General features: G+C 42.3%; 1 protein-coding gene across 1 annotated transcript in view; it reads right to left on the minus strand.

Moving 5' to 3' along the window:
- The window catches only part of LOC103354394 (A disintegrin and metalloproteinase with thrombospondin motifs 2-like), a 196,811-nt gene that overhangs the window by 16,707 nt on the left and 153,630 nt on the right, over nucleotides 1-26,474 (minus strand). Inside the window, exons 4-7 of the mRNA XM_008277741.1 lie at nucleotides 15,504-15,709; nucleotides 3,954-4,037; nucleotides 2,009-2,165; nucleotides 964-1,069 (exon numbers count right to left, since the gene is read on the minus strand). Coding sequence (XP_008275963.1) covers nucleotides 964-1,069; nucleotides 2,009-2,165; nucleotides 3,954-4,037; nucleotides 15,504-15,709 — 553 coding nt within the window. The remainder of the gene's footprint in view (nucleotides 1-963; nucleotides 1,070-2,008; nucleotides 2,166-3,953; nucleotides 4,038-15,503; nucleotides 15,710-26,474) is intronic.

The raw sequence follows: 26,474 nt of genomic DNA on the forward strand, positions 1-26,474 counted from the left end.
TCTGATTGGAGAAACAGAAAGATGTGTAAACTTGAACAGCTTTATTGGGAATTCAACTGTATCAAAATGCAGTATATGTGAATACAGAGATTAGCAGGGAGGCAAACCAATGTAAACACTGGCTGAGCTTAGTGTAGTGGCTAAATGTCTGTTCTTAAAGTCCATAAGCAAATAACCACTCGGTCAGACGGAAAGAACGAGTCTACTCGTGTTTTAGTTAAACGACGGTAGAAAACGGTGTGTTCGCCCCATCTTTAATGAACAACTCCCCATAGAACAAACACACAGCATCACCATCCAATCGATGCGCGCGCTCCCGCACGTCACCGCTCAGCGTCAGCTCCCACCGGCTGCCCACTCCAGAAACTCCAAGCCCCAAAACCAAATGCAGGTACCAAACACATCTAAAAATAATAACTAAACATGAACATGAATTATAGAATAGAGAATGGCACCAACACTTAGGTTGCACTGAAGCACAATGGGCGACATTAAAACACTGAGTAATCCTCTCAATCCTTGTTTATCTGTTTCAAATTGGTCTTAAAGCTTCCACCGTCTCTCAGTGTCCCTCAGTGTCACAGTTTTCTCAGAGCTCTGACCTGTGAGCATATGATCAACTCTAACACAACACGCTAACACTAAGACTTTCCCAGTTGTTGTGGTGACAGTGTCATCAATAATAAAAGCCATCCACTGGGTCTTAAGCCCCTTAGATGCTGGGAGTGCATGAAGAGTCTTGTGTTCACTCTTACAACCCACAGCAGATCATTTGGTGTGTTTTGCCAATGCCCAAGATGTTTTCGAGTAAGCAGATGCAGTTCTAGAAAGAAAATAAACCCACTGGACTAGTGGTGCTCATTCTGAATGGCTCATCTCACCAGTAGTAACATCTTTTATTTTACACCTTCAAGTTTAGAACAACCACAAAACACCAAAAAAATGAAACGTCACCATACTCACACATGTCCAGTCTCGTGAGCCACCACGAAGGCAGAGGAGAAACCATCCTCGTGGTTCAAAGTGCAGCTCCTCACTGGATGACACATGCCAGTCACCGGGGCATAACCTTAGCAAACAGGAAGACAGAGGGATTCTTAAAGATTTATAGATTTGTTGACAAAAGACAGTTTGCTCATTGACTCAGCCAGTCAAAGGTAAAGATTAATGTCACATCAGTGTTTGTGTCAGTATTGTATTTGCTCATTTCAAAGTATATTTTCCACACAAATCTAGTACACTGCATCACAAACAAAACAAATGTCAGGTATGAAGTTCATATTCTACAATTATTCAATCTGTATGCATTTTCCTAAACTGAGTAACACTAAAATAACACTTCTGGTCAATTACCAGACAATTCCTTAGTTTCACTCTGATTGACAGAGCTTGTTTATTTGTATACATTTGACAGTTATGCCAGTAAAAGATTAGTAAACAAAAATCAATGAGTTGAGTACACTTACTTCTCATTTCAATCTAATAGTTCAATCTAAAGATTTACATCTATATAATACACACACACACACACAAAGGGGAGTCACCCTCACATAAGGCCAAATGTGTGTGCACCGCTGTGTCTAATCCTAACCCGAAACCGTCGCCTTCCACCTCTACATATGCCAATCTCCAACTCCCTGTGTGCTTGTCTGTCCTGTACTGCCTTTAATTGTGGAGCTGTGGCTGGCCCTTCTCTGTCTATTGATTTTCTGCTGCTGAAGGCTGAGCCCAAGGGCAGCTGAAGGGCTTCTGGATAGCTAGGCCACTGCCTTTAGAGGCCTCTCCCCTGGGCCTGACTGTTAGCCTGTACTCTGCTGCACAGAAAACCACCAACCACCAAACCCACAGCGCACAATGCAGCTAAACGAGGCACAGAAAGGAAGAGGGGAGTTTTCTGTGCGTACGTATGACTGTCACGTTCTCGGGAGGGCCAGTGTGAAATGTGGACATATGTATTTTCCCGTCCGTCAACCAAATTATTAAAGACTGTGTGCATGTTCTTTACTACCCTGCATGCCCGTAGGGCCAAATTCCTGTCGCGTGAGGAAGATGGCGTGGTCGTGATACTCGGCATCCCCCGTGTCTTGCTTCTGCTGCAGGAAGGCCCAGCGACACACGTTCTCCAGACTCTGAGACGGGTTCCCCAGCTCAATCAGACTCATGGACTGGAACCAGAGAGGGAGATGCAAACACAAAGGGAAAAAAAGAGGGAGGAGGGTGTAAAGATGATACAAAAACAGGGAACTATAGATGCTTGTTGTTTTTCAACATTTTATTCAACCCTGTAGGGGGCAGTGTCACAATGTTATATCTTGTCAGCAGATCTTGCAAATTGCTGAGGTGTATAACACACACACACACTTGCACACTCAAACACACACACTCAGAGGGATACACAGTACTTGCAAAATAATATTAGGATTCTGAATTGACGATTTCAATAATGAACATGAAGCTGAACAAAGAGCTGTCTATTAATGAGCTCTGTGCTAATAGTCAAAAAATGTCCAATTACAAAATATTTACTCATGATTAAAATTCATATTGTCAACACTCACACCAACACCCAGATGCCTGCAATTCCTTCCATTCACCTTCACCTCTCGTGCTCTCCCTCATTAGGATCTCCGCTCACCTCCCCTCCCCTCCCTCAGCTATGTTCTGCTCACACAAGCCTCTCCATGCCTGTCTTCCACTGCTTCCCTTTTTGCCTCTTTCTACATTTGCTTGTTGTTTTCACACATGCACAATACACAGCTGAATCAAACAGCGAGTGTGTGTAGTGTGAGTGAGCTGCACCGAAGACATATGGCCTGCCTCTGCACACATGATGGAGTGTAAAGTCTGTACTCTGCACAAACACCCCTCAGACGGAGTGCACTGTACACGTATGAGATTTCTCATGTTAATCAGAATATGTTTTTTTCTTTCTTTCTATGATTTAAAAAAAAATGGGTTTGTAATGGTGTGCCATGTGTAAATGTTGTGTTGGATTGTGTGTGTGTGTGTGTGTGTGAGAGAAGTGTGGGTGTGTGAGTGCGCCTGCATTCAGGGTCACATAGCCAATCTGCAGGCTGTCTGGGTGCAGCTCTGTTGCCACGGTAATTGGGAATGATGGACAGCCGGAGCTTTGGCTGAAGCTGCATAGGGGCTGGCCCAGAATGACCAATGTAGTGTAGTGAGTGTGTGTCTGTGTTGTGTGTGTGTGTGTTTCCAGAGTTCCACTGGGACTGTAGACATGTAGAGAGAGCAGAGGAAGAGATAAGGCTACAGCAGCATAAGTATATCACAGAGCACACATCCAGCAATAAAATCACTTGTATCATCCATTGGGGTAATCCCTGCCCTCCTCCGTTCCAGCCGCATCTTGTTTTATCTCCCCTCTTTTTTTTCCTCCCCTCTCTTCAGCACCAGCCAGGCAGATAGAGTTACCGTCGAGAAGAAAAGGATGCTCCCCCCCCCTCCATTGTCCGGTCTCTCTCTTTATGAATGAGGGAGGGCTATCATTGATTGTTTATCTTTGCCTGGACTTCCCATGATTCTGTGCTGCAGCCTTCTGGGAGGAACGATGATTGCATAACGGGCAGAGTTTCTGTGTGCTTTGGTGCTGAACTGTGAAGGCGTGCGACTTGAAAACACTCCCCTGGGATGCTGCATGCTTTTAGTTCCTCTTTTGCTCAGTCCACTGGAATAACAGGCTCTGGGCATCAGCATGTGCTGATGAGAGTGAGTGTGTGTGTGTGTGTCTGTGTGTCTGTGTGTCTGTGTGTTTGTTTATGAGTCTGTGTGTACGACTTGGTTGTGCTTACTGTATGGACTTAAAGCTACTGTAGAATCCTAAAATCCTAGCATCAAAGATAGTGCTGATAGAGAGGCACGGCATTAGCTTTCCAGGAACTGCGACTCACTTGACGTTTTTTTTTCAGAAGAACTTGTGTCTTGACAGGTCTTACCTTGCCGTAGCCCAGCATGATAATCCGCACCAGCACCACGTTGATTTTTGCACCCAAAGACTGGTCGTGGTAGATCTCATTCACCTGCCATCACACAGAGAAACAATGGGGAAAATGAGTTTTAGTGGCAGAAATGAACTGTTAAATAAAACAACTCTACAGTGAAGTTATACGTCTAAGTCTGCAGTTGCAGATAAAATAATGACAAAACTTCAGATACATGCTGATTTGCTTTCTTGCAGAGAAGATTGACATCGCTCAAACATAACGTTTGAAGCCAGACACCATATCTTAGCTTAGCATCGGGAAACTAGCACAGCTCTGTCCAAAGGTAACAAAAGCCACCTTAAGTCACCTCAAAAGCTCACGGAGAAGCTGTGGTTTCCTCGGAGTTTTATGCAAGACTCTTTTTTTGGCTGAGTGTAAGGACATCCTGCAGCCAAATTACACATTATAACCTGGATATAGTTTTATATTTAATGGACAGACATGAAAGTAGTAGTGATCTTTCCATTTTACTCCAGTTTCTTAAAGTGCCAACGATTTCTCTACTTAAAAGGAAAAAAAAAAAGGGATTTTGTGGAGATGCTCTGTAGATATTTTCCAGACCCGAACTTGTGATTCGGACAAATTAAGGAGGGTTTCCTTCCCAACACTGAAGCACAAATGTACCCATTTTAAAAGCATTCTTATATGACCTATCACTCATACATAAATCAATAACTCACAAATGATCAAACTGTTACAAAGGATGCCTTTATAAATTAAAAACAAAAAGTACAAATGGGTGAGCAAAGACTGGACCGAAATGTCCCACCGGCAACATGATGATGGAGAAAGAACCCAAAAAAAAAAAAAAAAGAGATAGAGAAAAGGAAGGTTAGCAGAGTGCAGGGAACTCAGTTTCCCATGAGCACAGATGAGCAAGAGATGAAGAAGATGCAAAGGATGGAAAGCGCCTAATGCAAGGAAACAAGGTAATGTGTGACAAGGGAAATGCAGAGAGAGCACTCTACTGGCACACACACAGACACACAAAGCCAGAGAGAGAGGGGTAAATTGGCACTGGAGTTGAGGCCTGCTGTCCTCAGTGGCTGTGCGCGGTGCCTAATGAGGCAAAGGGATGTAAAAACAGACAGCCATAATGAGATGGCTGATGGACACGCTGCGGAGAAGGCGACACACACACACATACTGTATACACACATGTGACGCACACACACACACACACACACACAGAGGTACAGAGATAAGGAACAAAACTGCAGACACATCCAGCATGAGGAAGGTACGAGAGAGAGTTGAGGAATGCTACGAATAGATACAGAGAGGCAGAGGGGTAAAGAGACAAGAAGCTGAGCACAGAGGGGAGAAGAAGCTCAGAGGGAAAAGGGGAGAAAGAGAGCTTGGAAAGGAGTGGAAACGATGCATTCTTAGAAAACAAATACATCACGGCGCTGCGGAGGCGAGGTTTTAGAAAGGGGAAGGAAAAATCTGGAGTAAGCTAATGTTCCTCTCCACACGTGGTGAAAGTTGGAAATTCCAGCATCTTATTAGGAAAAATCCAAAGGAGCGATTCCTTCAAGTCAGAATCCCTAATTTGTTAACCACAAATAGTCTGGAAGAAATTTATTTCATTACGTCAACATATAAACATGCCCTCCACGTAAAAAGGAGTAACAGCTTTACAACATATTCAGAAACCTCAGACTAAAGTCATGTTTGATTTTACGGCCTTTGTGTCATTAGAGACATCTGTCAGTCCCCGGCTTTCTGAGCTAACCCGCTAATTTTGTGACATATTACTATAATAACACGACTGACGCAATTTTGCATCGAGTATGTCACGTAATGTGGGCATCTGTGGTTTTCCTGAATTGAGACGCTTAAAATAATGCAGGCTGTAATTAGGCTGTGACTTTCTGACCAACTCTGAATGGAATGGAGCATTACTTGAGAGAAAAGAGAGGAGTTTTGATGGTGAGGCATTGCAAAGCAACGCAACTGCACTGCTTTGTGTGGATCAGAGTCCAAATGAATGCTGTACTTTTTAATGCGTCTTTTATGATTCCCCCTGCAAGCCAGAACTGAGACTGCTCAGGTGATGTCTCCTGAGTAATCTACTGACAAAGCCACAAGAGCAAAATAATAATAAAAATACCCTGTGGGACGATTTAGTGTCCTCTACAATATCTACATAATTCCTACAGGACCACTTTACACTGAACACATACTCCTGAGGGACTTTGCACATCATACAACTGCTCTCTATGTACAGTAGTACCACAACATGTACAGGATCGGCGTAAAAGCAAGGTGCCACATTTCAACTTAGACAAAATAGTTGACTTAATCTGAGCATGATCAGACCTGTGTTTGAGGAAGTATTCAGAAATAATGACTCAAACAAAAAAAGCAAAAGTGCTGTAAATTAGTACTATCCATCCATCCATTATCTATACACCACTTAATCCTCACTAGGGTCATGGGGGGCTGGAGTCTATCCCAGCTGACTTAGGGTGAAGGCAGAGGACACCCTGGACAGGTCACCAGTCTATCACAGGGCTACACTTAGAGACAGACAACCAAGCACACTCACATTCACACCTATGGACAATTTAGAATCACCATTAACCTCAACATGTTTTTGGACCTTGTTGGAGGAAGCCGGAGAACCCAGAGAGAACCCACGCTGCACGGGGAGAACATACAAAGTCCATGCAGAAAGATCCCGGGTGTCCTCACCGGGATGTGAACCAGCGACCTTCTTGCTGCGAAGCAACGGTGCAAACCACTGCCCCAACTCTACTTGAAATATTTAAAGGGATCAATTGGGGGAAAAAATGTTATAATAATGCTGTAATATGAAGAATCATGAAGTGTTTAATCCACAACAATATATCATAAGCTGTAAACTGACTGCATGTTTTGTGTTAACTTTCTGAACCCCAAACAGTTTCTGAGCATCTTTTGCTGATCCAGTTTCCTCACTGTGGACTCATTTTTCACTGCAGCACAAAGTCCTGAACCTCTGTGGAAACAAGACAACCAAAAGTCGAAGTACAGAAAACTCATAAAATGTCTTCTGTGCAGTATGACACAGGTGTAGTGCCATAATATTCATTATTTATTATAGAAATATATCTATGCAATTACATATTTGAAAAACTGCAATCAATATTTATACAATTTTTTCAAGTGCCAAAAAGTTTGATATTGCATGTGATAGATATTTTACTACTTACATTTTTAATTTGTTTTCATCTGAGTCTCTTATGTGCTCTGTGTCTGTCTAAACACTGCCGGCAGTTCAGCCCAGTTCCGTCAAAAAGTCCCAGAATTTTTGTCATGTCAATTTTAGTCACAGTTGAGTTGAGAATGGGTGTATTGCTCCACCAAGGAGCACACATTTTTTATTTATTTTTCATTTATTTATTTTTTTAACAAAACCTCCTTAGTGCAAACAATTACTTTTTGGTGTTAAAAAAATAGACATAAAGAATAAAGTGATTTTGATGAACTATCATGATTTCAAGCTTAGATTTAATTGATTTTCTAAACAGAAAAGCACATCACAAATGAATAGTGTATAGAGCAGTGGAATTCTTTCTATTCCTACAGTTTCTGGCTCTAATAAATGGTGCAATTCTGGCAATTTTTAAGGCATAACATCAAACTCTCTGGTGAGTTTTGGGTTTCAGAGGGTTAAAACTTGGTTTTCAATAGCTACGTTCCCCTCAAGATGTCATGAAGTATAAAATAGCAAAAAAAAAAAAAACAGAGATACTGCAGAAATGATGCAGCAGCAGCGACAGAAAGATGACATAATGAAAGCAATTGTCATAATTTATTCTTGGACATTTGATCACTGGTTTCAGCTCCTGACACTAAGGATGGAGCAGCAGATGGGGAGAGTTGGAGGGTTTGGGACGCCGGGGAAGACGGGGAAAAGTTCTCTTCCAGCGCCTTCAGTTCAGCAGCGTTGTGTCTCGGTTTAACCCTGTCTACGACTTCATGCGTGCGTCTACATTTTATTTGATCTTGCCTATCTGTCTGGCTACCTACTGGTAGTTCTGCCTCATTCGGTAACATCCGTCTCACTCCCTCGTTATCTTGGCAGGCTGAAGTGTGCACGAGGAAGTGACACACAATGTCTCTGTGGGTGTGTGCTGTGTTTGTTTGTCTCAGATGAACATGAACACTTGGGTGGGTCAGTTTACACTTGGCCTGATCCAGCCCGTTTCCTTGACAACTGTTAAGCCAATTAGGGGCGGTTGACTTCCAGGTGACCTTGACACCACAAGTTCCGCTCTAATGAGAGACACACACACACACGTATGCATGGTGGCGGTGTAGTGTCCTTCTAGTCCCAACTTTAGCTTTACGTGTCTTCATGCTCTTTAGCACTTGCATACAGTTGGACACTTAACACACAGATGCTGAACACTAGAGGACAGATATGCCACAGCAACTCATAATCCAAATCACACCCACTCATTTGCAGAGATATGCTTACCCATGCATGCAAAGAAACACACACACTCACACAGTTCCTTGTTAACAACTGTACAGACATGACTCTCATTTATGCTGCCTGCTTTCCTTTCACGTTCTTCTCTGTGACCCCAGATGACATTACCGCCCATGTAACATATCCAAGATGTCCTAAATATTTCCTGCTATGCGTCTTTCTGTGTGTGTACTCACGACAAACACTTCACAGAAGCCAACAAGGCATAAAATCATTTCTATCAGATAAATAGCGCAGCCAAGGCCCATCACTTAACTCTGCAAGAAGGCGCACAAAAATTAAGTGTGAAGGCACGAGGAAATGTGAGGAACTCGGCGTAATCACCACGAGCAGTGATTATTTTACCGTATAAGTTACAGCTGTAATGCAAATGCATATGAATAACGAGGATTTTATTCGTTCATGCTCATTCTAACTGGAAATATATTCATGTTTATGAACAAAACTCATGCAAATAAGCCTTCAGTGGCATCAGAAAACATTAATATAAGAAAGAAGGCCACAGAAATGCTAAATGCTGCAAAAGAGGGGGGAAAGCGCTTTAAAAGAGTGAAGCGCACGAACAAGAGAAAAGAACAGGTGTGTCACAGGGAAGGGAAGGGTGGCTACTTTGAAACTGCTCTTTATTAGCTGCTGGCACCTGATCTGCAGGTTCACAGCTGCATTTAGCACCACAATGATGCCTACCCTTTTCTTCAAATGACGTTTAAGGAGAGAATTGTCATTAAATGTAAGGATGTGAGGTAGTTATGCCTTTATAAGGGCTTCGAATATATTTAAGCCACTTTTTTAACGTCTCATAAACTGATCTCGTGTTTTAATCAACTTGTCATGAAGACGGTTCTACACAGGCATTTTTGTCGAGAAACATTTTGGAAAAAATATGCATTAAAAACACTCTCAGCTGCTGATGAGACAGAACTGAGTCATCAAATATAATTTGGCTGGAGTGATACATAAATTAGATAAGGCTTTGGACAGCTTTTCTACATCTTTTTGTCAACACGCATGGAAACATTTAAAAAGTGAAGCCCAGATTTTGAGCTCTCAGTCTGACAGTGCTCCTTACATATCTGTGACACTTCCAGCTAACAAGGTGTCTATTATTACCTGGACTACATCTCCTTTCCCAACTCTTCCTACTGCTTAATAATAGGACTTTTCACTGCCTCCAGGAGCTTTGGTAAAGACAAGACTGAACGATGTGTGCAGCTTCCAGACAGCTCTTGCAGAAATGATTGTCATCATATACAAGCGGCAAAAATGTGCAGACAAAACATCAGTATACTGATGTGTCTCATCAAAATTAAACACACAGCTCCCTTATCACCAGTGACTATTTATATCCATGGAGAGTGTGATTAACACTTTGTGGCACCTCTGGAAAGGTCTTCCTTAATGGGTGAGAGAGACAGATCACCGCTGGCAACAAAGACTATCAACTCGATAATCGCCACAGGACGATTATTGCACCATGACACACAGAACGCAGCGTTTTTAACAAGGATTCTCACCTTCATCTATTTGAATGTGAAATGTATGCAGATATAAAATATGTACCAGTGAGCAGATGTAACTATAAATCAAATACTCAACAAATACTTTTCCTAAAGAACAGCTTATTGATTCAGGAATCAGACAACAAGTCCAAGATGACAAAACTGTTCCTATGTTTTAATTTATTGACATGAACGCTGTCTAATGTGCTGGAAGCCCTGGAGAATTTTTGATTTCTAGTAGTGCAATAGAGCAGTTTTCCTATGAGTGGGTAACTATTTTCATTTTTATAATTTACACATGAGTGACACAAAACACACTCCTGCTGATGTTCCCACTCGTCCACTGATCTACAGGTGGCACAAACAATTCAGCTGCATAGCAACAAAGACAGGAAATAGGACCACTGGTTGTAAACATGGACAGTATGTAAAGAAAGTAGGATTCAAACTTTTGCCTTCACTCTGTTAAGCATTAAGGATTCACACAAGGAGTTTTGGTGAGTAACACTGAACGTAAGCATCAGCAGCTGACAGGAAATAAGATGCAGTTTAAAATGCTACACTTTGCTAAGATACACAGAGGACAACATTTTTTATTTTTGCAGGATAACATGACTTTGAGTGAGATAAACTTGTGTGTGGTGGTCACAGTTTGAATAAACGTTGAGAAAGAATTGAACGACTTATTTCTCCTGTCTGAAAAAGTAACTAAATGTAAGCTTGAAATTGTTCTATTTCTTCAAAACCAGTTTATTCTACATATTTCTATTAAAAAATTGCCAAAAAAACAAACAAACAAACAAACAAAAAAAACTTTGCCACCTGCCTCTGATGGTAAATGGTAAATGGTCTGCACTTATATAGTGCTTTTCTACCTTTGCGGCACTCAAAGTGCTTTACAATGTTTCTCATTCACCCATTCACACACACATTCACACACCAAGGGCGACAGAGCTGCCATGCAAGGCGCTAGCCTGCCATTGGGAGCAACTTCGGGTTCAGTGTCTTGCCCAAGGACACTTCGACTGTGGAGGGGGCGGGGATCGAACCACCAACCTTACGGTCAGAGGACAACCGCTCTACCACCTGAGGCACAGCCGCCCTCTGATGACCCACAACAGGATAAAATGGTTTTAGCAAATGGATGGATGAATAAACTGTCTAACCAGTTCAAAAAAAAAAGAAAGAAAAGATCATCTTAAAAAATTCTGCGCTCCTAGGTGCTCAGCTGCGACACAACAGTCAAATGAAAAAAATGTGAGGTCTTTTCAGTTGAACGGGCTGAACTGCAGGCCGTACAGCCGATGGAAGACAAGTGCGGAAACACAATTCAGCTTCTTTGTTACGCTGCACACAAAACACCTTTGAGTTCTCTCTCCATCTAGCCATGGTTGTGCTGCTTCCATAACGATGCAGGACTTTGTTTTGCAGAGGACAAAAAAAAAAAAAAACAACAACCCAGAAACTGCTTGGGGTTGAGAGGGTTAACTGTGGCTAGTTCAATTAAAATATTTATAGGCTTTTGACATTTCCTAGTCATGCTGCCTCTGCCTTTCTCCATTATGGGTGCAGTTGTTTTTTTATTTTTTATTATTTATTTTACATTTCATGTACACGTTCATTTGCGTGTCTTTGCATGCATCATCTATTGGTCGTCTGCAAAAGGTCACGTGGTCAGAGCTGCTCTCGGTCCATTGATACGAGCGAATAGAAAAAGGGAAGAAAAACACATGGGAAAGGAGTGGGAGCTGAGAAGAATCAGCAGGACACACATTTAGCTCAACACACACACACACACACATTTTGACACTCCTGCTGAACTCTCTAGACAGGACTTAGTGGTTTTCTGTGGGAGAGGCTTTGATGTCCTGCAGACAGCAGCATCGTCCCTGATCCTCCTCGCTCACACACAGCCATGTTTCCATCGCTTCAGAGGACAACACATTGACTGGCGTTATTTTCTCTGGAGATTTAATCAAACCCTAATTGCCACTTGCCTAAGCCTAACCTTATGCCTAACCTTAATCTTTACCCTAATCTGACCCCCTCTACCCTCATCTTAACCCTATAAAGTCTCCACACTACAACTGAATGATTTAGATGCCCCCTTAAACTACAGTGGATCCCTTCAATTTGACTGTCTAAGCAGATTTATGTCCCCGCAACATGAGCAAAAACAAATAGACAGACCCACACACACACACACACTCCTGGTCCACTTTGACCCTTCGCTCACTTCAGTAGTCATTCAAACAGACAGCCAGAGAAACAGAGATGAAAGAAGTAAAGAAGGAGAGGAGGAAGATGCAGAGTCATTACAAAAAAAGAAGAAAAAAAAAACACACGCAAAGATGAGAAGAAGAGTGAAAAATAAACACTGCATAGATTGTACTTTTATTGAACAACCTCCTGCACTGAAACACAAGCTTCTTGCTCGTCATTTGAAGGAGGCAGGCTGTACGACAGATGCTGTGACAAAAGACACACTGTTTTAGGTGAAATGAAAGTTCAAACATAAACATGCAGGTATACAGGGAACCGGAAAAGGGAAGGAGAGATATATCATGTTTGTGCAGTTTCAAAACAGTTTTAAGGTTTTCTCTGGTTTGGGTTTAATAGAACTGATCACATCAAATGTAATAAACCAATTTAAATTAGGACAACGCTGCACAACTGGCAAGGAAACGGCAAAAACAGAGAATAAATGTATTCCTGTCATGGCTGTGTGGTTAAGAAGTTACAACAGCTCAAAGACTTGTCCTACATGTGCATACCTTTAGAGGGCACCTGTGGCAAATATATCTTCTAAACGCTCTCTCCTTATCCTAAATTTACCCCTTTACTAAGTATGTCTTCTCATAAACCTGCGTTATCGCTCACATTACACTTAGAAAGTTTTTTTTTTTTTAAACATCGTTGAGGATTTACTGCCATAAACTACCCGAGTCAGGGTGGAGTAACAATGCAAGCTGCAGCGCTACTGAGAGGAAGACAGAGAGGGAAAGGAATAAAATAGAGGAAGAGAGAGAGTCAGACAGAGCACACCCATCCTGAAGTGAGCAAAGCAAACTTTCAAGAAGAAAGTCGCCCAGATGCCACGCGTGGGAGGCAGCCCTTATTTATTTATTTCTGTTTATCTGGCTGTCAGTAATTTATTCCAAATGCGCTGTTTAAAATACTCCTTCTCCCTCCGTCTCTCTATGTCTTCCCCACAGATTAGAGGGGGGCTGCGACAGGGCTGCGTATTCCCTTCTCCTATATTGTCTAACAAATATCTAAAAGGGGAGGCAGAGAGCACAGCGGCTCTTGTTCTTTCTCAAGCGCTGAACTGAGACAAAGAGGTGTGGTAGGATTTGTTGCTCCGCGCTTGCACCTGCTTAACAGTCGGAGGTGGGTTCCTTGCGCAGTGGGTCACAATACAAGCAAAAGCACACAGGAGCACGCACACAAACAGACACACGCACGCACACGTACGGATGCATGCAAACAGCTCTCTCACCACAGGTTTAATTTGCAGAGATTAAAGTCTGCAGTGTGTTCAGTGTCACGCCGACACACAAGCACATGTACGCACACACACTTGTAACAACACCTGGGAGTGTGAGTGCTAAGTGTTGTTGTGGCCCGGAGCATACTACCTGCTGTTTCTGCAGCTCGCTCTCTCTCTCTCTCTCTCTCTCTCTCTCACACACACACACACACACACACTCACAATGAATGATGACATGACACAAAGCCTGATGAAATGATATGTAGGAGCCCCATCAGCACAGAGGTCTTACCTTACACATACACATCTCCACACACACACACACCCCTACACACACACACACACACCCCTACACACACACACACACACACACACACACACACACACACACACACAAATGAAATCTCATCATATTCAGATCGAGAAGAAAGGATTACCCGCGGCTGATTGCTGGATGAGGACATGTAGGAAGGGAATTGAATCCTCATTCAGTTGGAGTGTGTGTGTTCGTGTGTGTGTGTGTGTGTGTGTGTTCGTGTGTGTGTGTCCGTTACCCTCTTTCTTTGACCTCTCTGTGACTTACTTTTCATTCTACTCAAATGAAAGACTTTAGTAAATTAATAATTCCTTTTTTAATTATTATTATTATTTTTGTTTAAGCAAGCATCAAGTGTAAGATTTGGGCATCTGGGAACCTGTGCATCAGGTGTGTACACTAACATGGGTTCAATTGTTAATGTGGAACCCAAAATGTGTCTGCTGTCAGGCCCTAAAATAACCTAAAATAAACCTAGTGTTTATTTACAGGATACAACAGAAGTGAGTACACTGTGCAGCATCACCAAACTGTCACATGATTCAAAACTCCATCACTATACAGTATCTGTATCACTTTTAAATGAAACAGTGACACATTTACTCTTTGGTAAAATAGATGTTTGGATTTACTATATGAAAAATACTGGCCACACTGTAGGAACTCAATGCAACACAAGTTCATACAGCTTTTATGACTGACATGACTGTTTTTTCCCCTCCAATACTTCCTATCCCACCTTTGTGATTGAGACGCAATCATCCTCGGCATGGAAGAATTTCCGGAGAGAACTCTGCTTTTTACGGGAAGAGTTGTGTTGCTCAACCTTAAATAAAAATACCCCAAAATGTGTCCTATTGGACTAAAGTTAGGCAACTTAAGGCCAGGTCAAAGTTTCCATTTTTCCTCGTCAGATACTTCTGTGGGGTTGTAAGGTCGCACCGTCGCCTCGTAGCTAAAAGATCCCCGGTTTGCACCCCAGTTATGATGCCTGGGATCTTTCTGCGTGGAGTTTGAATGTTCTCCCCATGCAGCGTGGGTTCCCTCTGGGTTCTCCGGCTTCCTCCCACACAGTCCATAAGAACTGCACACCCATCTCTGTGCTTCACTGTCGGGACTATGCATCTGTCGTTTGTGGCATTTCAGGGAGGATGACCGCTGTGGCTTTGATTAGTGGTACGATGGATCTTTCTAGACCTCCTGATGGCGACTGCAATTGTGTTTTCACAGATTCTTTCTTCCTGTATCATTTAGCATCAAGTCTCATCATTACATTTTCCACAATGCAGATGTGAACACAGATACATTTGAGGTCCATAACTAAGAAAATTCTGTAGTTCACCGGTCGTTTATATCCATGTTATTTTAATCAGGCTGATTAGAAATTCCTGTGCACTCAGTTTTGTTTCAGTGATCCCGGGTTTCCTAACTTGTCTGTCAGTGATCAGAGATGTATTCACTTTTGTTGTACTGAGGTTTTTTTTTGTACTTTCAATATAGTCGTTCTAAACTATTTATTTCTGGCTGTTCATAAGAGTAAACACTCAGTTTAAATCATTTGACATTTCACTGATATTCCACATGGGTCTACTCAACTCTACTGCATACTGTACACGGGGAATGCCTTTTTCAATCATCCACTAATTTAATAAATTCATCTACTCCTCGGCTAGTCGTGTTAGTGTTCACACCTGCGTGAGTTGCAAACACTTACAATGTTCATGAGTGTGAGCAGGTACTTTTGGACATGCTCCTTCCCGTGGAACTGGACCACGGAGTCATCGACGCCCAGCAGCACCTCGATGTTGTAGGCTCTGTCCAGGCTCTGCCTGCGCGTTCTTCCTGCTCGCGTGTGGTTGATGCTCTGCTCCACGCCGCGGTACAGAGACTCCAGGTCCATCAGACCACCGAGATCTGCACCTAAACACACACAGATATGGCATTTTTGCAATGAATATATTCAATCAGCCAAATATCTATAATGCATTAAATCTATATGCTTGTATGTAAATAATAATATTACAATGATGGACTGAAAGGAACTCCTTTGTTTTGTTTTTTTTTTAATTTGGATGAATAAGTGATAGAAACGTTGGTGTGCAAATTGCATGAAACACATCTCATGCTATTCTCCATGAGGACGTGGTATTTTAAAAACATAAGTAGGTAATCTGTGATAAACTGCAACCAGTCAAGACAGACACCAGGTCAGGCAGAATTATTTACTTGAGTAAGCCTGAATTATTTGTTTTCAAAAGCCATACTAAGACCAACACACAGCCAAGGCAGAATCACACAATGACTCACAAACACAAAAATTCAGATCAATGGTCCACTTGGTGGATTTTCCTGGTTTCTTAAAGCTAAAGAAAAACAAAGTGGATCTGTTTCAAGGTCAACAGTGAATCTCCAAACTCCAAACAATGTAGCTCTTCATCTATACAAAGCATATTGAATCAAATAATGTTTGGTAATGACAAGAACTGATTAGCATGTGTAGCCCAACAATGTCCCAAATGTTGGTCATATTGTATCCTGTTGTCCTGTTGTGTTATGCACTGAGCAGACATTTCTTCCTTGCAAGTCTTTGCATTCTCTCTAATCTGCTCAGCTAACTCGTGCCTGCTTCTCTCCGCAGTGCTACACTGTTTTTGAACATTATTGTTGTGTGTTTGGTACACATCCACATCCATACGCACGAGTGTACTTATTCAAGGATTTAGCATGTTGATGTCTATGTGTCTGTCTCTTGTTTGTTTTCCAAGACACCAGTTGACAGAACCGAGCATGTGTGTCCCTTGTAACCGGTGCTAGCGGTGCGGCTATCCTTCACAGATCCTCTCCTAATCAACCAAATATTTCTACTCCCATCTGAATAAAAGGAACAGATGGTGCTTGCTAAACACATGGATTAAGACAGCTCCCTCACTCAGGGGCTGCCCACCCTGCTCTTTTCTTGGCTTGTTATATGCTTGGGGGGGAAAAAAAAATAAAATGCAGATTACACACTATTTGAGGTTACCCCATTGGGAAGCGTGCAACCTGCAGCAGCCCTGATTTGTTCTGATCACTAATTACTTCACACAGGTATGTCAGACTGTGTGTTGTTGTGACATTTTTGGGATGAAATACAATCTTGACTCCTAAACAGCTTGTATTAAGTTCGGAGTGCCTGGTCTGATCATGTTTCTTTCTCCGTTTTAAATGAAGCAAAGAGCTGCAGTCAGTGAGGATACAGAAGATAAATTGTCCTGTCTCCAGAGCCAAGGCCATCCTTCTTTCACGTGCTGTCCTCCTTCATCCTCCCCCTCTCTCTCATCCTCCTGGTATATGTAAGCACAGCACGGCCTTGCTCATAAGGAAGCCATGGAAGGCCAAGTCATGCAGTCTTGAACATGTGGTCTCAGTGGATTCAACAAAGCAGCATCCTCCCTGACTCCAGCCAAGGCCTCCCACAGCCAAGGATGACACACAACACAGCTTATAGCGCAGTGTGTGTGTGTGTGTTTGTTTGCAGGTGTTTGTTTGTGTGTGTGTGTGTGTGTGAGTGTGAGCACAAACATTTCCAATTGAGCCATAAATCACTGTTCCAACCGGAGCTTTAATTTAGTTGAATCTCGGGTGCGGGGACGACTAACTGTAATAGATATACTGTTTTTGACTGTGGAGCTCCGTTTGGAGGCGCTGCATGCCGAGTCGATTCAACACGTGGCACGATGGAGATAGTTGGAGCGCCGGTGTTTTGTCGCAGACAGAGCAGGTGCCGAGCGGAGGAAAAAGAAAGAGACGCGAGTGGAAGGAACGGGGGGGGTGGCAAGATGAGGGGAGAGAAAAGAAAGATGTGCCACCTTGTCTCCCAATCAGCAAGGGGAATCCTGCTTTCCCACTCCCCTCTTATGCAACGTTTCCAAGACAACGGGCTCATGGGTAAAACAACGACCACGTGGTTAACATTGGCTCCTGAGTTGCTAATCTGAAAGTCTGACTATTATCCCATATCTGCCCACATTCCAGTGAGTGACAGAATACCAGCACAGAAGCAGGAAGAAAAAAAAAATCAGGGGGGGGCAAAGATATAAAGTAACAGAGACAGACAAGAGAGTATGAGAGGAGAATTTAAAGCACATTAGCGTATCTCACCACAGACGCTGAACATTTCTTCTCCTTGTTAGTGGAGGAAGCTGGATTTAAGGTGGTGTACTTCACAATAACCCTTGGCTCTTCCTAGTTATAGCTGCCTTTAACGAGCCTGGTGTCATAACCACACCATCTGCTTCTGAAGAGAGGTCCAGATATTTTTACCTTTTCCTTATGTAATGTTAAGACCAAAAAAAAAAAAAAACAAGGAAAAACAGCATTGTGTTCTCACTTTTACCTCTGTGTTTCACAAAATTGCAGCACCTTGAAAACAGTGAATGAGACAATGCAGGGACATTGCATAACACGGGGGGCCATGATAAGAGGAGATAACTTGAAGTGACAACGAGCGGAGCGACTCAAACCAAGAAGAAGCTGAAAGGTGTGTTGACCAGGTCCTAAGCCTCTCTCTGTTTCATCGCCTCTCTGTCCTCGCTCGAACACTAACTATTTTTCTCTTGCTTCAGCTGTTTTGGAACGAGTTTTTCAGAGCAAACTGCGGAGGAATGAGGCGCAGGAGAGATTGAGGGAGGTGAGAGGTAGAGCTGAGGGGTGTGATGGATGAGAGAGAGAGACGAGAAGAGACCAGAAGGACCTTGGGTGCTGCGAGTTCCGCTTCAAGCTCCTGCGGCGACGGAGAATATCGCTCTCTCGTAGAGAATCCGAGTCCGTCTGTGTGACCGCGGGTGAAGCATCAGGGTGCGCTGCTGTGTTTCTCACAGCGAGCACTTCGATTAGCCTCCGAAAACCAAACTGTTAACACGAGCAGCCTTTATATGGGGAACTAATCATAATAGTTTTCAACTTTCCTTCCTCTAATTACTGTCATCTTTATTCCAAAACCTCCCACACACCTTCATCTCTCTTCATACCTGCGACTCTCCTTTTTCCTCTCTCTGTGCTGCCCACCCATCCTCATTTGCATTTTTCTCCCTCCTGTCTGCGTCCCCTACATCCCTTTACCCCTACTGCCCCTGACCATCACACGCAAACATCTCACCCTACACCTCCTCACATGCTCGCGCGCTCGCTCTTGCTCGAGCAGTGTTTTCATTCAGGTGGGGTATAGAGCGTGGCCTTATTAGGAGACAAAGGTTCTTTGTCTTTCAACCTTTGCAAAATGTCAAGAATGTCTGGTTGCCCGCTGAATACGAGGCGGGGTGGGTTCGGGAGAGTAAGGGGAGACTACAAAAGCCACAACAAGAACGAGGGAGAAACACTGGTGATGATAATTCAGGTCAACCACTTTACTAGAGAGCAGCAGTCTTTGGTTTAAGGCGACTGTTTGGCAGTCCGGTGTGGAGCGTCGCTCTGCTCTGCATTCGAGATGACCTATGGTGGTCACTCTGACCAGCTTCAAAGTTTGCACTCGAGAAAGTGGGTGTGCAAACATCTGTATTAAGACTATATCGCGTCTTATGTACGTTTCATGGAACTCCAATGCAGCAAACAGCAGAGCATCCGTACCCCGCTGCCTCATGAATAGTGATTCATGTAGCAAAGCAGACTGGAGGGGCTGCGTCCGACAATTTCTGTAACTTTCAGAAACTGACACTTCAACAAGAAGTGAAAAACTAACTACAGCTTGAACTTATTTCTCTGGCTCTCTTTTTTTTTTTTCACAAGTATTTCTGTCACTTTTTGTGTGTACAAACAAGTGAAACGCTATGAATTCCTTTTGGGAGAGACTGTCAGAAAATGTGAGCTGTTATCCTCGTGTTCAACAGTTATCGTGTCTCACAACTTTCTATGATGGGCAGCTTTTCACTTAGTGTTGGAGCAAAACAATATTCCTTCCATCATGGTTGGACAACACATCAGAAAAAACAACCACTCGTCCTTTTGAAGCGTACCATTGCCTTCAACCACAGGTCTGGTCTTACAATTTATGGTAAAAGTCTTGCATGGTTTTAAAACTTTGCACCAGTAATTTAGCAGCCCCAAAGTATTTTGTGCTGCTAAATTACACAAGATTATGGGATTTAAATGCAAACTGAATCAACTGTTTGTTAACTCATTCTCATCCTCCTGCAATGAATCACTTCAGTCACTAACGCATGCAAACTGCAATGAACTGGTTTCAAAAATGACATATTTTGCTCTGTTGGTTGTATATATTTGGATGTTTTTTTGACCAACATGCTGCTTTTTTAACTCTTAAAGAGCCCATATGATGCCATTTGGGGTTCTCACTTTCTGTTAGTGTGCTTTTTTATGTAAAAAGCTACAAAGTCAGAACTCCACTCCAAAGAGAATTATTCTCTCAAACCAAAAACATTTCTCCAGAACTGCCTGAAACACCTCGTTTGTTGTCCAGACTATTCTTCCATTACTTATCTACGTCACTACATAACACATTTGTATAATTGCCTGCCTAGTGGCTACTTTGGCACATCCTCAAACAAAGAATGAGTAGTTTAGCTCCACTAACTACATCTCCAGATATTAGAAGCTGATCTCATCTCATGAGCTCATCTCTTTTAAGATGAGACAGGACATGTAAACACATTCTTGAAGACTCCAAAAGTAAGATTATGAACCTGTAAATGAGCACAATATGGGCTCCTTAAAGTAAAAAAAAGGTTCCCTTTTATGAAATAATGATACAAGTATTATATTAACAATCTGAAAACTGCACTGAGGGTGTCTGTTTACACACAGTTTGTCCATGAGAACAGATTAAATCTTTTTTTGCATATTTAGCTTTTTTTTTTTTTTATCACGGTGCTTATTTGTAAGCTGCAACAGGCGGGAGTGGAGATGTTGAACTCATTAGTCCTCACCTGAGTTCAACGCTGGGAGGCACAAATATCCTCCGACACGTGGACTAATTTGCTTACAGACGCGTCTTGGTCACATAGCTACAGGCATGAACATTTTGTCTCCCCAGTGACAGTTTTATGGGTTGTCAAGGTGATGAGTAGCTCGGACAGTGGACTGCTAATGCTGCCGCTGGACGGGTTGCAGCATGCCATGCTGTCCCACACAATGTCCCTATACTGAATGCTCATTATTTCTAAGCTGCCATATGACAGCTGTAAAGGCTACAGAACACGTAGTGAACTACAGTCCCCATAATCACACTGCTGTTAATTATTTAGGTTGGCAATCAGCAATCTAATTTTACATGGACAGCTCCCCGAAGACCGCAATAATTATTCATACATCAAGCACTGAACTTGCCCTATTTATTAATAACCGCTTTAGGTTAGGGCTGTTTATTTTCAACTGGGAAGTTCTATAATGCTGATTAGATGTTTTGAGTGGTCGAGCCTTGGCTGTAATTTCCATGTCCAAATATCCATAATATTTAGGCTGTTGCCTTACATCCATCTGTGCTCCCTGAAGTGGAGGAGAGGACCGTTTTTATTATTGCATGAAGAAGCTTTTATAATCAGCAGGTGAGCAGGCCACCTATCTTCACCGCTGCTCGCTGTGTCTGTGCGGATTTCTGGTGGTTCAGGAGACAAGGCAACCTTTAGCTCTCCCCTCTTACATAACTGTCTGTCTGTCAGAAGCGCACAGGGCTGTTGGCTGCCGGGGAGGTGCTGTGGTGCACACCGATTCCCCCTGTGTCCTGCTGTACCACAGTTTCATTAGCTGAGCTGAGCCATTCCTTCATAAAGTCTATAATGTATGCAGTTACCTACACATTCATAAAGCAGAAGCCGCCGAATGAAACGAGCTCCGCTGCGGTCAGAAAACTGACAGAATTCACAGTTATGATTGCACAAGTTGTCACAAATGAGTCAAAATTGAGTGGTGATATTTTTCACAAGTTGCGAGTACGTCAATAATTACAGCAAAGAAGAACAGCCCATGTCAACATTGCAAACACATCTCAAAACACGGTAATCCAATCATTGCCATCCGCAGAGGAAATATTGCTGGCAAAGATCAATCATGTCCTCAAACTCTTTCCCTTCGCTCTGTGGTTGGATCTACGGAGCTCGATGTAAACTGGAGAGCCTTAGTGTTCAATAAGACAGTAAAGCCAGGCTGATATAGGGCTTACTGCAGGTCTCATCCAGTCTGAAACTGGCCCGTCTGTCTGTCCTTCTAGATGTCTGTCTTTATCAGCCTCAGCACATTTATAAAGGTCTCTTATGAAATTTTAAAAAAAGGAGGAAAAACATCTCCATCCATGACAGGGCAGAATAGATAAACAACACCAGTATGTAGACGACAACGTTCGCTGGCGCGACCCGGTGTTCATCTGCATCTCTTATTACCGCCTTATCAAACTTGTACCGCCGCAGATCAGTCATAGCGGAGAACACTCAAGGAGGAGATAAAGAGAGAGAGGCTGACAGCGAGGTACAAGGTCCAGCTTACAGAGTAGCAATAAATCTCAGCAGAGACAGCCTCCTGCTGGCTTGAAGGGTTTGTGGCCCCCCTGCCACCTCTCTCCCCAACCCTGCAACCCATCTCTGCCTGTCACCTCTTTCTCTAATATTTATCTTCCATCCTCCTATATATCAACCCTGCCTCTGACAAAAGAAAAAAAATAAAAATAATCTAACTATTTAAAATTATTTTAAGTGGTGTATTTAGTAGAAAACAAACTGCTGTTTTTCCTAACAGGAAGTGCAAAACTTTCACTTTTATCAAACCTTCTCTCCCCTAAAATGTTTACTACTGACAACTAAAGCATAATGGACATTTTTATGGTTGAAGCTGCGCAACTCCAAAGATTATGGTCTTGGTAAACCCTTTGATCCTCTTTAACTCAGCTTTTACTCCCTTTATTTACAGGCTGTTGGCACATTAATTTGAGTATTACTATTATTATTATTATTATTATTATTATCCAAAATAGTCTGAGTTAAGGGGCACCTTTTTTTCCTCATATTTACCTGATTACAATAATTGACTTCTTTGGTGACTTGAGGGCAGTTCAACAGTCAAACTTGACATATTTCTAAATTGATAAGATGACACACTTATCAGGAAACACTGGCTTATTCAGACACACAGCTGACACAGAGCAGCATCAACATTCATCTGAAGCGAGAAGTTGAATATTTACTCTTGTGGCTACCTTTGTCTTTCTGGTATTTCAGCAGGTATTGTACAGTGGGTTGATCAAAGCTTCACTTTTTTTTCTTTTTTTCTTTTTGCTGGAAACAGCTGCCTGCTGTGGCTGAAAACAACACTGAAGAAAAGGGTGAGAGTGAACATAGCTGTATAATTGTGGTCTGGAAAATTAAAACAGTGACTTAAAAGATGCTAAAAGATAATCATAGACCTGAGGTGAGTTGGAGAGCTGGGTGATAATCCTCTGTGGGTTCAACACTAAAAGCGAGCCCTTTCAAATTACACGTGTGTGTGTATATTCGGATGTCTACATGGCTGTGTTTTCGTTTCTGCTGCTGCTTTTCCTCAGCCCTCTTTTATTTTCTAAGTTTCACTCATCAAGACCTGAGTACGTTGGCAAATATGCTGCTCATTGACTACAAGATGGGCTGAATGTACACGTGTCTTTACTGAGATGTAACCGCCAGCTGCATTCAGATCTTACGTAAAGCGCATTATGGAATCAACCAAAAATAAAACTCCTGTTTCCACTCCTTGTTCCTGTCCTCCCTGCTCCTCCCCTCCCTCACCCATAGCCCCAGGCAATGTCCTGTCTTGTCCTGTCCTGGCTGTGAAGTACTCAAGGAACAGCCAACACCAGCCACCTGAGACACACAGCACCACAGTTATTATGACAGGCCGGCCAGCCAAACATCTGTCAACCTGAGCACTGTAGGTGTGGAGGGAGTGGAGGAGGCTTTACGGGAGAGGAGAAGGCCGAAGAAAGATAAAAGTGGAGAAGGAAAAGCACGGTGGAGACAAGAAAAGAGCAATGAGGTGAGAAGAGGAAAAGGTAATGAGCAAGAAGAATTGGGAATAGGAATCCAAACATAGATTCTACAAGCCACGTGAGAGGACAAGTTTGACTGCACAAATTATTAACCAGATCATTTTTTAAAAGCCAAGCTCTTGTGATAAAATAAGAACGCTTTAGTTAGAATTGCAACCAGTTTGTAAAGCTTGGATAGAATCTATCAGCAACAGGGACGATTCAGGTGGATGGATGTTTAGGATCTCTACCTCATTTGACTTTAAAAAAATGTTTTTCTAAATACTTGTTCTTGTATAATGTCTAAGTGTTACTTCTTGAAACACTGGAAAAGAGAACAGTTGGAGCAACTTACATGAATCGCTTCAATATGTAACACACAATTAAATAAAGTTTATCCAAATAAAGTTAAGAAATATTATTAATGTCACTGGTTTAAGACAGATGTACGTAAATAATCTGATTCCTCTCAAATGAGCACTGCTGCAATTTCAATTTAAAGAATTTACAAGTTTTCAGTTTTTCCAGTTTCAGTGTTTTCTTTACCTGAACATAAAATGTAATCTTGTCAATAGATTTGCTCTTCTTTCCTATACCTTAGTCTGTAACCCTACTTGAAAAAAACAGCAGTTGAGCTACAGCAGAAAAATTTGGTGTCAGAGGCTCAATATTAAAGGAGCAGTCCACCTGATCATCAGACTTTTGCTAAAATGCCAGTTTAAAAAGGCACCCCGTAATTTCAAGTTGATAGAATCCACAAACACAACCGGCATTCACGAAAGCAAAAAGACAAATGAGATTCATTCAGAATAGTATTTTACTTTAACTCCAACTCAAGTCTTTGACTCAGATACTCACATCTCAAGACAGCAGATGCTTTTCATAAGCTTGTTTTCAATGATAACATGTCTTACAGAGCGTCATTTTGCTTTAATGCATTATTTTGGTCTAATTTTCTATAGCAACAGCAGAGGGCAGTGTGTCAAGAGGCATGAGATCTATATATATATATAAAGATAAAATATTGTTTCTTTTTCCAGGTTTCTTGTTTTAATGTTTATTTGAAGCACTTGGCATCAATCTCTTTTCATTCTGCTGTTCTACATTAGAGGGCGGTGTGTTGACTTGGTTAATTAGCACCATTTGGCACCTTCAAGCAGCTTTAAAAAAAAAAAAAAAAAAAAAGGAAGATTTTGTTTTCTAAAACAGGCTACTGACAATCCAACAGACGATTAACACACCACGGCTCATGTCTTGGTTAAAAATACTGGGACAAAGTGCATATGGCAGCGCCTTGGTGTGAACGCCTTAAATTGCAGTAAAACCAACGTGTCAGAAAAGGTGTGTCTGCTGTATAATGTATTTGTTTCTATAGTCACTTCTTCCCCCCGAGGTGATATGAGGTGCATATCTCTACAGCCTTCTGTCTTTGAGTGCATTTATACCCATTTTATGATTCATTTTCAGAGGAACGTGATCAAAGCATCACGTTGATACCTGGGTGATCTGACAAGACAATCATGGATGGACCAGTTAATAACCCAGAGGTGGAAAATAGCCAGAGTTAACAAACACCAACACAGCAGCGCGCCTCCATTAAAAAACACACGACCAAAGCAGGTTACAGGTGTCACTACCACCCCCAACTTTGTGCATTCCTCTTCTCTCCTGTTTCCCTAATTCCCTCTTTTATTCATTAAGTGTACCTGTGGAAATGCTTTTGAAAGGGTAGATGTAGAGAAAGAGAAAGTCTATCTAAAGGTGTGAGACAATATGTATGCAAATGTTCTCCCCGAGCAGCTCACCAGCAGAGCCGAGCCTGCGCGCCTGCCGTGGGGGAGCCGAATGAGGATTTATCATCCAATATCACCTCATCATAAATGATAATAATAAACACATTTGCCAGGCTGTAAGATAGTTCCACAACATCTCTAACCCAGCTACCTAAACAATGAAGCAAATCTGCAGAGATTACGTTGTAATACCGAACAATTAAGGTTGAATACACCAAAGGACTTGGACACAATGAGGTGAGCAAAAAGAAAAAAGCATTTTGGCATTAAAAAACAAAAACAAAAACAAAACAGGCATGCTCTTTCACCAAGAAATATTACAAACACACAGACGGACTTCTTTTCAATTACAAAGTGCTCGAGCCAGACGGCAGAGAATTAATAAGGCACTACAGTGTATCGGTGTTACTAAATTGGCCGTGTTTCATAACAAAGTCTTTCAGAGTAGATATCAATTAGAAACAATTAAAAGAGCCATTCATCATTCTTACAAAGCCGGTTCTGCGCAGGGAGAGAAGCGGATAAAATGTATTAAAAAAAAGAAAGAAAGAAAAACAAACTCCTCAGCAGATTCCAGCGTTGACAGAGCTGACGTATATTTATGTAAAGATCACACCTCCGACTGGCTCCACTGGACAGAACTCTGCGCACGTCTATCAAACAAACGCATGGCCACTGAAGCAGAGTCCGTGCAGGAAAAGTGACAACAGGGGGGAGAATAGCAGGGTTAGAACAGGTTTAAAATCAAGCTGTGGAGAAACTTCAAAAGCGTGCTTGCAGAAACACACAAACAAGTCAATCGTTGGACACCAAACATCAGCGCGGCGTCTTTGACTGAGAAGCCATGTAGCGCTCTGTCTGTCCCGTTGACTGACATACAGCTTCCGTCTTTCCTGGAAAACCCTTGCAG

Source organism: Stegastes partitus, unplaced genomic scaffold (assembly GCF_000690725.1).
Source record: "Stegastes partitus isolate 25-593 unplaced genomic scaffold, Stegastes_partitus-1.0.2 Scaffold106, whole genome shotgun sequence".
NCBI lineage: Eukaryota > Metazoa > Chordata > Actinopteri > Pomacentridae > Stegastes > Stegastes partitus.